We start from the raw sequence: 12,992 nt of genomic DNA on the forward strand, positions 1-12,992 counted from the left end.
GCTGTGGGCTGCAGAATTCGTGGGCTCAACAGGGTCAGGCTTGGCCGGTGGGCAGATGGGAACCCTCCTAGGAAAGCCCTGGCAGTGCTTCGGGAAGCAGGCTGGGGGGACGCAGTCGGGGCGCTGACTCCAACGCGCCAGGGCTGCATGAGGCCAGGCCATGCGGCAGTATCGGCTATTCCTGAGATAAGATGTAGGATGGGGACCAGGCTGCTGGCGGCCATTGGGGACTCCCAGCTCCCTCGCTTTCAGCTCAGCCTTCTGGGAGAGTCCACGGAGAACACGGTGCCACAGAAACAGGCCTGGAGGCGGGTTCCTGGCCCCCAACAGCTGCAGGTTGCAGGTCTGGGCCCTTGACACTGCAGAGAACTCCCCTGGAGTCAGCAAGGCTAACGCACATCCAGTTAGTACTAGACAGGCAGGGAACACTACCTCCTCACTGGGGCAGCACGGCAGAGCTGAGGCCACCAGGGCCCATCTAAACCAGTTCACCGGCCAGGCCAAGACGCTTCCTGCAGCCCGTGACTAGGTGACCAAAGAAGCCAGAATTTCTTCGGCTGGGGCAGCGCCTGTGTCGACCCCTGAGCTGACCCAGCTGAGGCACAGCCTAGCCTCGCCTCGCCCTGCCCCAGCCTGTCGCCAGCTGTCGCTGTCTCGTCCCAGCAGCTGCCCCGAAACCCGACGCTGTTTGTCTGCCACGCTGACTGCTGTCTTGGGTGTCCTGCGAGTGGGGAGGGAATTCCAGAGGGGATGAACTCCCCCCACGAATGCGCAGAACCAGGCTCTCCCCCATCCCTGTAGACACAGGTGTTTCCCATTCGCCTCGTGCAGACTGGCGATTCCAGGGCATGCCAGGCAACTCCACGCTTGCTGTGGTGAGCCCTTGGGCCCAGAGCGCCCCAACTCCTGCGGCTGGCATGCAGGGGGGGCATGGAGCTGAATGGCAAGGCCTGCTTGCTCCCATCTCGGTGATGTCAGCGGACAGCAGTAGGGATGCTCAGGACAGGCAAAGTACTGCTGTCAAAGCCACTGGGGCAAGGCAGGACACACACACCCCTGCAGCCAGCTCACAATCCTGCCATCACCACGGCACAGAAGCACCTGGGGGCATCTCTGTTGGCAAGGCCTCGTCTACACTAGGCGAGAAAGCACTGCAACAAGCCAACTGGAGGGACACTTTGCTCTCTCCGGACACATGCCACAGGTCCATGCACACATGTTGCCCCAGGCGTCTGATGAGCGCTGGCGTGGGTGCCCTCCTGCAGGGCCCCCACCAGAGAGATGGAGCTGGGCACAGGCCTCACAGCTAAGCAATGATCAGGCCCCCTCCTTTGCTGCCTGCACTCCCCATGCCACCTCGCTCCGGGCCCCATGGCGGGCACAAATACGTGCAGCTGAGCAGGGCATGGGGGCTTAGCAGCCTGGTAACATGGGGCAGCTTCTCAGAGAGGCTGAGAAGCACATGGCTAATGGACTGGATGCTTGCTGGGACCCCTCAGGGCTGGGCTGTCTTGGGGGTCAAGGAGGGGCCTTGGATCCCTCCTGAGGATGGAGGGGTGTGGCACCCCTGGCCTGGCTGCTGAGCTCTGCCCCAGCAGGGCGTCTGCTGGAGGGGACAGAGGCACTTTCTCAGGGCCCCGCTGGGAGTTGCCAGACAGAGAGAGGACCAGAGCATCCCCCGTCCCCGCAGTCCCGGGGCCCTGCCCCTTCCCAGGCCTTTGGGCTGACGTCACTTGCCCCTAGCAGGCTGCAGCATGCCAGGCTGGGGTCCCTGTGCCCTCACCCGGCCCTGCTTTCCACCAGCGTCTCTTCTAGCATCAGCAGCTTATGCAGGGGAAGATCCAGGTTTCACACACGCCTGGGCCCAGCAGAGCTCTGAGCTAACGCCCTTACCTAGCACAACAAGGGCCGGGCACGGTGCTGACGCCAGGCCTGGACCAGAGCCAGGGGCCGCATCTCACCAGCCTGCTTCCCTTCACTCCAGGCAAGGCTGATCGCGAAGAGAGGGCAGCCCAGTCGCAGCCCCTGCATCCTGTGATGGAGTAGGGACTGTCTGTGTGGGGAACGGGAAAGCAGGGGATGTCTGTAGGTGAGGGACAGGTAGTCAGGTTGTAATGTGAGCCGGCAGGGGGGAGGGGGAGCTGCTGGGCGGAGGAGAAGGAGACAAAGGGTTTTTTTCGGCCGGAGGAGGAGAGGCAGGACAGTTTGGGTTTGGGCTATGGGGAGGAATTCAGGGGATCCTAGCTGGGATCCAAGCACCCTGAACCCCCAGAAGGACTCAGTGGAGGGGTCCGGACTGTGCCTGCAAGCTCTGCTGTAACCTGTGTTCCTGCTGTCCAATAAACCTTCTGTTTTACTGGCTGGATAAAAGTCACTGTGGGTCCCAGGAAGAGGGGTGCAGGGCCAGACTCCGTGACACATCCCTCTGCACTCGGGAGTGGGAGAGACACCAGGACTCCAGCTTTGGCCTTGGCTCCCTTCAGAGCCACGGCACAGAGCCCAGCCCACACCCCACTGCCTACATCACCGAGCCCACTGCCTCGTTGGTCCTGGCGCTCCCCTAGCTCTGCTGGTGCCCACCTCTTAGACTGGAAGCACCTTGGGGCTTTGTCGTCTCTGTATCGCATCTAGCACAGCGAGCCCCTGCTCCGCGGGTGCAGCTCCTGGGTGCTGCCAGAGTGCAAATGAACAGCGATCACTGATCTTATTTTACATATGCCTGGGCACTGCCTGGCCAACTCCAACCCCAGCAGCCAGTCACAAGCCTGTGGAAAGCCCAGCCTATGGCACTGCCTGCCAGAGCGGGCAAGAGGGAAAGGAAGAGCCAGAAGTCGCCGCTGGATGCTCCGGCAGCCCAGAGTCAGGCGGGGCAGAGGCTGAAGAAAACTGAAGCAGAGCTAACTCCCAGGCATCCGTGGGTCCCCAGTCTGCATCTCAAAGGGCTGCCCTCAGCTCTGTGAGTCCCTTGGCTGCTTGTGCAGCACTGACACAGCAGGGGCCTGGGGACCCGAGTGCAGAAGCAGCCATCCTGCGGGTACCTGCGGTCTCCCAAGCAACACTGCAGGACAGGCGATATCCCCGGGGGTGCATACGTGCACGGGCTGATGGCACCAGTGCAGCATTTCTGGGAGGGTCTTTCTTGTGCAATCTGCTGCTGACTCAGCTCCCTGAGCTGCAACCCCTAACCTTGCTTAGCTCATCCACAGCTCATGGGGAGCCTCTTGCAGCCGGTGGGGTGGCGTGTCAAGTCTCTGCATGTGCACGGCTGGGGTGGGATGGCGCCAACAGGTTCCCAGTTACCTGGCAGCAGGTGGGCAGCCCAGCATTGAGCCAGGCAAAGGAAGTTAAAATGCGGCTTTCCAGAGCCCATCTGTGCAGCATGCAGTCCACAGCCAGCTCAACGTGGGCTTTGGCAGCTCCCTATCCAGGGCCACACAGCGGCACAGAGGGACCCCCATCCTAGAGCAGGCTTCCATGGAGGGTGGACAGAGAGGTCTGCCACCGGCTGCCAACGCTCATTTCCAGCTGAATGCTGCCATGCTGGATACCGCTGCCAAGGGCCTAGGTGTGGGGCACGGAGGAGCCAATAGGGAATTCAGCTGAATGCTCAGGTCAGTGCAGCTGCTTACTGAAAGATGCGCGAGCCGCTGGGGCTGGCTCGTTACTGCCGGGTTCTTTTTGCTCGCGGACAACAGGCTGCAGGGTTGGGCTGTTTGAGGAAGAATTTGTTTGGGGGAAAAAACAAAGAACCCAACACTGAGACCCCGGGTAGCTAAGAAGTCACCTTGCTGGGCCCGGCAGAGCTCCTGTCCCTTGAACAGAGGGATTCTGCTCCTCTGGGCAGAGGTCAAGTAACGGAGCCGCCTCGGGCATGAGGCCATTGGTGTGTCACTCCCTCCCGGGTTAGCATGGCTTCTGCCCAGGCCACTCACACAGCTTGCAAAGGGCCAACTCCTACCCCAGCTCAGCACACCAGGACACAGCAAGTGCCTCTGAATCCGGCCACTGGCTTGTACCCCATAGTCCAGCCCCTGGCAGACGCACCTGGGCTCTTCCCTCGTTGAGGAGCACGCGGGGCTGGAGAAAGGTACCCTGCTGCCTGCCCCAGGAGAGGGGTCCCCTCCCCATCCCCAGCAGGGGTTCAGCATGAGGCCACCTCCTCTACCCTCACTCGGGCCAATGTGTCTCAATAACTCAGAGAAAGCCCTCTAGCAGGTAAGGGATGGTGCAATCTCCAAGCCTCATTCAGTCCTTGGCCTCCTCACAGCAATGGCCAACTAGGGTCCATTGCCCGAGGCACCCACAGAAACCTGGATCACATTACACAGGCCGGAAAGTCATCAAGTGGGAACAATTGCTGGTCACTACTAACCTGATGTCAGATTGGAACCAGCACCCTAGAGAGTAAAAGCCCCCATCCCATTCCCTGCCTCTGAGTCAACCAGCCTCTGCCCAGGGGCCAGATCAGAGCCAGGACCCCTAGCGGGGAAAGCCCCCGGACTCCATTCTGCAGCCTTCCTGTCTTCCCACGGGATGATCAGGAGCAGCGGAGCGTGTCTCAGACATGCTGCAAAGCCACACGCCCAATTGCTCACACACACGCAGCTTCCGGAGGATTAGCATGAACAACTGTATCCGTCACACCTGGATGACAGCACCTGAAAGCATAACTAAGCAGCCCGCGCCCGGCGCAGCTCCTGGCAGGTACAACTGCTCCTCTGCCCACAGCGCCACTCACGCCCACCCCATGACAGCTCAGAGCTCCAGGTCTGCCTGCCCTACAGCAGGAAGCCATGGCCGACCCAGAGAGCACCCACCACAAGTCTGAGGGCAAAGAGCTGAATGGAGCCCCTGCCCTTCCATGCCAGCCCAGGACAGACAGATGCCACACAAAGGGGCGCTCATGACACAGAGACTGCGACCCTCCCCCGTCCTTGGCATGGGCTGGCAGCCCGGTCCCACAGCACATGAGCTCGGTGCCCAGGGGAAGCCAACATCCCTCCAGGACCGTCTTCCAACACTCAGAAATGAAAACTGGGCTGCTCCCGTTGGGGTCTGGCTCCCAGCTGCCCTGGGGCATGAAGGGGGTGCAGCAGGTACAGCGCCAAGCCCTGAACTCCCCCGGGCCTGGCAGGGGAGCTGCAGCCGGGTTTCTGAATAACCACAGACCATGCCCCCAGTACCTTCCCCAGCATTCATTCATCCTCCCAGCACAAAGAGGGCAGGGGTGGGGCGTGGGTGTATGTTGGGTTTAACCCTTCCCCTGCACTGTTTGCGCCAGAGTCCTCAGGGCCCATGAGAACCCAAAAGCTAAACAGACTGGAACCAAAACCTGAAGCTTCCCAGCTCTCCCCAGACTCTGGCAGGGGGTTGTCCAGACACCCTCTCCAGGTCAGCAGCCTGCATTTTAAGGGGCTCTCTGCTTCCTACGGTGCCCATCACTTTCCGCTTGCTCCTTATTTGGGGGATCTGGGAGGGTTGTTCTACCCAGCACACAGAAGCCTGATGAGCTGTCACTGAGCTTACGAAAGAAACAGACCCTGCCCCAAAGACCATCCTAACCCTAAATCGACCTGCGATAGGGTAAGGGAGGCCGCAACACTGCAAGGGGCCTGCCTGTGTGGGGTCGGACCCCACCCAGGAGATTTAGGGTCTGTTGCTCTACAGACCAACCCAAAAGAACTTGTTCTAAGCCGAGGATGCTCTGAGGACCATTGGCTTCAGCCAGCTCCCTGTACCCCCCGTGGATAACCTGCTGCATCCCTACAGCTTATGGCGCACCGGAGCAATCCCTAAGGAGCAAGGGAGGCCTGCTTGCGGCGCAGAGGCTGATAATACTTGGCTACAGTAGTGACCCCGGCCCCCCAGCACCAAGGCAGAGCAGCCATGCTGCAAGGCAGTGTCCAGGATGTGGAGCGAGGCATGACAGGGGAACTCAGAGAGGCAGGATCTCAGGGCGGTGCTGGGATGGGGCCTCGGGTTGTTTCCAATTCATTTAAAAATAAACATAAAGGAAAATGGGTCAGAGAACCTGAGCTGCTTTCAAGCCCCATGCCTATATCTGCACTAGACCGGCCCCGAGTCAGCGCTAGACCCCCAGGGCACGCTCTGTGACCTGACACCCATCGGGCCAGTGACAGCAGCTGGGTAGGAGGAAGTGCCTGAGGACCGAGGATGCCCTGAGCAGCAGCAGCAGCTTACTGCATGGGCAGAACTGCTAGTAGACCTCGGTGAGTCGGGGGCTGAGCTCTGAGAAAACCTGCCCATCAGTGCCACACTGCTGCTGCTGGGCGCTTCTGAAAGTCTGGCCCTTGTCCCAGTGCCTAACTAGGAGCTCAGCTCCTTCCAGAAATCAGGCCTAGCAACCTCATTTGCAGAGGTGCTGAGCATCTGCCGCTCCCCTTGACTCTAACTGGAGCAGGGGAGCCCAACACCTCTGTGAATGAGGCCACTGGCATTAACCCCTAGGTGGCTAGCAGGACCCAGCCCACAGAGCCTGATTTCACCCAGCGGTTAGGCCGGCCATTTCCCCAGTGCAGGGCTCTTGCCCCATCCCGGAGTCAGTGCCCCACAGAGCTCTCTGGGGTGAAAGCTGCACTAAGTCTTTTGGACAATGCACTCCAGAGCTGTCACACTGCAGTTCTGCATGTTGCATCGCCCAGAAAAGCAATCGGGCTGGCCTCAGCCAAGCCCAGGCCTCCACCCCACGCCACCCCTTCTTCCATCCTCTCCCTGACCTGGCTTCCTCCAGAATCCCTGCCTTGGCTGATGACCCAAGGTCTCTGCATTTTGGGCCGCCACTCCCAGTGGGAAGAGGAAAGAGACCCTACAGAACAGGCCTGCGCCCACTCTGTCCTTGCCCTTAGCTGGCCTCACCCAGCTGCTTGCATTTAGCTACCATCTCTCTGCTGATGGCTCCACAGAGCCGCCCTTCCTTGCCCTGTCCTAGATCTGTGCCACCAGCACCCTGGCTGGCGTGCTAGGGGACATGGTGAACCTGTTGTTCCTCTGCCAAGCCCTGTCCAGGTCAAGTGGAAGATGCCCAGCCCTCCCCTGCATGCCAGCCAGCTCGAAGCCACTCAGAGGAGCGTAAACACCTCGGCCAGGTGAAATCCCAGCCCCACTGAAGTCAATGGCAAAATGGGTTGAGCTGGGGCCAGATTTCACCCCATGTTTCCTTGTCCCCATGGGCTCAGGGCTGTTTCACGTAGCCAGAGCAATGGGCAGAGACAGGACGATTCCACTCTCCAGGCAGTTTGGACTGACCAAAATTAACAGAAAGGGGGAAATGTTTAAACAAACCCCTTTCTACCAGAAATACAAACTCACTGATATTCATGCCAGGCTTCAGAGAGACCCATTCTGCAAAGTCGGGCCTAACACAACTCGATAAAATCCAATAAAGAGCTAACCTGTCCCCAGGACTGTGGCATGCTGCAAACCCGTTACCACATCTTCCAGAGGCTTAGCGTTTGGATCTCTCTCCTCCCTTCCCCCACACCATTCCCATTGTTTTCTTGCTAGGAGATTAACAACAAACTAGCTTCCCAATATATCGGTGGGACACACAAAAATCCCTTGGGTGTCTGTGTCACAGAGTCCCCGGGCGATGCTCTGGAACTGCTCCCCACTAAGCCAGTCAGGACTTTGGGGAGCCTCCTCTCCCTTGGAGCAGACTTGTTCAGGGCAAGAAGCTCACACGTCTTCACCTCCGGGTCTCTCCTTGAGCATCAGCATCCTCTGCCCTCGTGGGCTCCGCACAGCACCACCCAGCAGGGTCCTCGGAAGCCACAAGTCTGCATTCCTCACTTGCAGTCAGACTACTCTTAAGCCAGCAAAAAAGTTTATTCAATCGACGGAACAGGGTCTAAACAGAGCTGTAGATACAGCGAACCAGACCCCGCCGGCCGGGTACATTCTGGGGCAGTACACCCTAGTACTGCCCCTTCACTCCTAGTCCCCAGCCAGCTCCGACTTAACTCCCCTCAGCCCTTCCTCTCTGCTCAGCTCCTTTCCCGGGCAAGGAGGCACTGATCCCTTTGTCTTCCAACACTTCAGCTGGCACCTTGAAGAGACCAGAGCATCATTGCTAGGAGACAGAGTGCCCGGCATTTAGGGGCACTGGCCCCTTCCTCTGTAGCAATCACACACCCTTATCCCACCACCTAGATACTTAAGAACTGCCTAGGGGACACTGAGGCACCAACACAGTATTCAGAGCAAACATTAAGAACAGTCCCAGTTCGTCACAGTCTGGCAGCAGGGCACTATTCCCAGGGACGGGCAGGGAACTTGCCCCCACCCAGCCAGAGCACATGCACACACCGTCAGGCACAGGACATCATCACCAGGAGGGAAAGAACAGTTCTGCTCAGCTATAAACAACGGAAAGCCAGGCCCATCGGAGGAGCCGAGAGCCAGGCCCAGACAATACGTCTGCAGTTTTCTGTTTAAACACAGTATTTATCAAACGCTGCAGGGCCCCAGGGCTGCAGCTCAGCATTTAAGGCCGGGTCGCCTGTCTGCAACCAGCAGCAGTGAGCTCTGAAGGGCCCTGGCTCCGTTTCCCCTGCCAACACTGTCCTCCCCTCCCCCGAACGGCCACCACAGGCCCTTGCAGACTCAGGCCTCCATGAATCACAGCAGCTGTCCCTCCCACTCTTGCAACAGGGCATCAGGGACTGAGGGGGAGGGGGCTGCCGGGCCTTCCCTCTTCCTCCATCAGTGGAAAGACAGGCCTGCCACAAAGCCATGCTTAGTCACAGTGCTGCCCTGCCTGCACCCAGAGATACCAACACAGACAGGGCCAAAGAGCATTTGGCTGGGCCCCTTAGAGAGACTCAGAGCCAAAACAAATCCTGGCTCCTGCAGACTCAGCTCCAGCCAGCCGCTGCCCTCCCTCCGGCTGCCCAGGAGCAAGAGAATTCAGCAGCGCTGGGCAAAGCTGCAGCTTCAGGCCTGGCTGCTCCTGTGACCCACCAGGGAGATGGCAAACCCCTGGCCGGGGGAGAGCAGCACTGCACCTGGGAATGCCATGAATCTGCCCAGAAATGCAGCAGGAGGCAGCCACTCGTGGATGTTGCATCCTCAGCATCTGTCCCCCAATGTCCTCCCACCCCGCAGCCACCATGAAAGGCCTTTTGCCTTCCCACTCATAAGATCAGCCTCCTGCTTTCCTCACTAAATCTAGGAGGCGGCTATGCTGCACATGTAACCATGCTGGGGGTACCCGGTTATGGGCTAACACACCATTGCATTCTGTGGTATAGACAGGACCTGGCAGTGTTTTAACCATGTCTCCAATCAATCCCAGGGTCTGGATAAGCTGTAGCACAGTTCAGGGACACAGTGAGCTCCACAGCAAGATGGAGCAGTGTCAGAAGACAGATGTGTTGTACCCAGGTTGCCTGACACTGCGGAAGGTCTGGGAAAGCTGCAGAGATGGGTACTGTGGCACTCAGCAGAGACCCAACAGCTAATCACACGGATGCCAACCAAGCTCTGAGTGGGACTGGCTCAGCTCTGCCCTCAGCCAGAGCAGGGGTACGAGGAGCAGCAACAGCACACAAACGGGGCAGGGCGGGCACAGAATCTCTTGCAGGTGCCTGCTTCAGTTCTGGATTTCATGAGCCAGCAGATGTGCCCTGCACACTGTGTGCCAGGGGGCTGAAGCCGCTGGCATTGGGGAGGGGCCACCTGTGCAGGGCAGGAGAAACCCAGCAATGAGGAAGAATAAAATGAACACCCCCTTCTCTCCAACTCTGCTCCTGAAGAAATGGGGGCCAGCAGGCAAGAGGATGAGACCTGGGGGAAAAGATTCAGCTGACCCGTGTCAGTGCCACCCTCCTCAGGCCTGGCCCATGCCCATACCATGCACCAGGGCTGGGGACCCATGCCGGTGATGCCCCCGGGGAAAGGAGGAACAGGCAGGTCCTGGGGGGAACACTGGCCTGACCCACAGCAGTCCCAATTCCCCCTGCAGCTCAGTGGACAGAGGAGCAGCACAGTGGGGGACCAGGCCCACCCAGAAACACCAAGATCTGCCCTCTCTGCACTGCAGGACCGAGGCTACTACTGTCTGGAAAGGTCTCGTCAAGGGCAACTTCTATCTTGCAGCCACTTGAGTGAACCTAATTAGATCCTAGAGGCTGCAAGCTTGGCAATCTGTGGGCCTACTGAGACCACGTTAGCTCCTTTCCTCCTGCTCCCTAAAACTCCAGGGAGAGGGCACTGCTTTCCCCTGGATCCTCCATTTCAACTGGGTCTATCTGCCTGCCCAGCTGGGCCTTCATCACCCCCCAGTGAAAATGAACATATCATTCACGACTCGATGGTGAGGAGACCTCTCTGGAGAACCTGGGGCTTGTCAAACTGCCCTGAGCTCTGCAGAGCTGGGATGCTCGCAGGAGCTGGTCGTTCAGAGGGACCCATACCCCCGGGGGCCCAATTCTCCCTGAACCCTGCTTAGACTTGTCTGTTTCCCCAGAGCGACTCCTGATTTATGCTGGGATGGGCGAGCGCAGAATCAGGTTCCCTCTGGCACCATCTGCTACTCAGGCGCCAATTCTCCTGGTGTAAATCATCACAGTCCCACAGCCCCCACGTCCAGGTCAGTGAATCTGGCCTGTTCATTCCAATGGGAGCTGCATCCATTCACACCAGCTGGGGGGCCTAGACTGCAGGAGTCATTCCCAATTTGTATCAGAGGGGTAGCCATGTTAGTCTGTACCCACAAGAACAACGAGGAGTCTGGTGGCACCGTAAAGACTCCCAGATTTATTTGGGCATAAGCTTTCGTGGGTTAAAATCCAGACATGGTGTTTTACCCATGAAAGTTTATGCCTAAATAAATCTGTGAGTCTTTAAGGTGCCACGGGACTCCTTGTTACTCCTGATTTCCAGAGCCCGGTGTCTCTGTGCCCCAGCCCGGTTCAGTCACGTCTGGGCTGCAGACACTGCACGGCGAGGCTGACGTCCTTGGCCTGGCCTAAATTAGGACATCTCTGGGACCTGGCTCCAAAACAGCAGCCGTCTGCTTCTGCGGGGGGAAGATTCCAAACCGCCTCCATAAAACCCCAGGCGTAGGACTGAATTCAGGGCTTTCTACCCAGCTGGAGGAGGGGCTGTGCCCCCCAATTCCCTCCTCCAGAGAAGGGGTCTGAGCACCCCGCATCACCCCTCTCCCCTAGCACAGAAGCCCCCGGACGGGCAGGTTTGGGCGGCGGGGAGCCGGAGCCGGCCCGGGCCCAGCGTGGCGCACCCCCGGTTATTCACACTCTGCAGCCCGGCTGGGGTCCCCGTCCCGCCCCGCTAGCCTGGGCGAGTGACTGTGCCCAAGGCCAGCGGCCGTCTGCCCACAACCCGCCCCGCCACCCCCCAGCAAAGGCGGCTGGTCCCAGCCAGCAGAGGCGGGGAGAGATGCTCCAGCCTGGGCCCGGCGCTGGGGAGGAACCCGCGAGTTCAGACCCGATCATCTCTCGGCTCCCGGAGCTCAGGAAGGCGGCCAGGCCGGGAACCCCCCCGGGAGCTCCCCCTCCCCAGGCACCGCCACGAGCTTCCTCCTTCCCCACCCTGCGAGCGGGACCGGGACCGGGACTGGGACCGGGCACGTCCCGGCAGCAGGGCGCGCGGGCGGGGGGTTTAGCCGCAGAGCCCCGGGCTGGAGAGGGGCCGGGGCGCGCCGCACAATGGGGCTGTGGGGAGGGGGACCGGCTCCGACCGGACGCTGGTTTCGCCTCCCGGGCTGCAAACACCCCCGCGGGGAGGCTGGAGACCAAGCGGGGGGGAGGGGCGCGAAGTATCTCCTGACCCCCCCCGCGCAGCTATTTACCTTGGGCTCCGGGCCGCATCGCCTCGGCCTCCGGCCGCCGCTCCATGCCGTGCGGGGGAGGGCGCGGCTCGCTCTGTTGTGCCCCCCGCACACAGCAGCGGGATCGGACACGAACCAGTCACGGCTCCGCCTGGCTCCGCCGCAGGCTCATCCCGCCCCGGATCCGACCCAGCCCTTTCCAGGGGGCGCAGAATCAGTCCCGGCTCGTTCCCAGTCCCCGCGCCGCCCCGGGGCGCAGGACCCAGGTGCCTGCGGGGAAAGGGACGCGGGGCCCCGGGGCTCCCCCAGCAAAGGCCCCCGCGCCCCCGCCGGCGGCAGCAGCTGATGGGGCAGCAGCGAGCCCCGGCGCTATTCTGCAGCCAGCCCGGTCCCTGCCCGGCCTCCCGGACAGGCCCCTACCATGTCTGCACGCCCAGCCGGGAGGGGGGGTCTCCGTCTCGCCCCCGGAGCGGCCGGGGGCAGGGGGCGCCTGCTCTGGGACTGGGGGTGGCCAGAAATCCTCTGCGCTGCGCCGAGGGCAGGCGAGCCCCGGGCTGCGCGCTGGGTGCCCGGCGCGGGAGCGCAGGGGCCCGGGCAGCTCAGCCTCCCCCCCCGCCTCTTGGTTGTGTCCGGCAGCGCGCTGAGACTATCTAGGGAAAGTTGGGTTCTTGGGCGAGCCGCGGCTGGTGACTCACTTAGGAAAGGAAAGAAGGGGCAGGAGCAGCCGGGCGCCAGCTGGGAGCGGGGGGGTCCCTTTGTCCTGGAAGTACCAGGGTGGGGGATGCTGGGAGCAGGGGGGTCTCTCAGTCCTGGGGTACCCAGCTGGGGGATGCTGGGAGCTCGGGGGGTCTCTCAGTCCTGGGGTACCCAGGTGGGGGGTGCTGGGAGCAGGGGGGTCTCTCAGTCCTGGGGTACCCAGCTGGGGGATGCTGGGAGCTCGGGGGTCTCTCAGTCCTGGGGTACCCAGCTGGGGGATGCTGGGAGCAGGGGGGTCTTCAGTCTGGTACCCGCTGGGGGATGCTGGAGCTCGGGGTCTCTCTCTGGGGTGCAGCTGGGGAGTGCTTGGGAAGGCAGGGGGGTTCTCAGTCTGGGGAACATGGGGGATAAATGCTTGGGAGTTCGGGGTCTTCAGTCTGGGAACCAGCTTGGGGATGCTGGGATGTCAGGGGGGCTCATCATGGGT

General features: G+C 60.8%; 1 protein-coding gene across 4 annotated transcripts in view; it reads right to left on the minus strand.

The window, feature by feature from the left end:
* The window catches only part of MAP7D1 (MAP7 domain containing 1), a 37,086-nt gene extending 25,074 nt beyond the window's left edge, over positions 1 to 12,012 (minus strand). For all 4 annotated transcript variants that reach the window (XM_075060754.1, XM_075060752.1, XM_075060753.1 and 1 more), the window contains exon 1: positions 11,831 to 12,012. In XM_075060754.1, coding sequence (XP_074916855.1) covers positions 11,831 to 11,876 — 46 coding nt within the window. In that variant the 5' untranslated portion in view covers positions 11,877 to 12,012. The remainder of the gene's footprint in view (positions 1 to 11,830) is intronic.
* Between the last annotated feature and the right edge of the window lie 980 nt (positions 12,013 to 12,992).

Source organism: Chelonoidis abingdonii, chromosome 25 (assembly GCF_003597395.2).
Source record: "Chelonoidis abingdonii isolate Lonesome George chromosome 25, CheloAbing_2.0, whole genome shotgun sequence".
In the NCBI taxonomy this organism is placed as follows: Eukaryota; Metazoa; Chordata; order Testudines; family Testudinidae; genus Chelonoidis; species Chelonoidis abingdonii.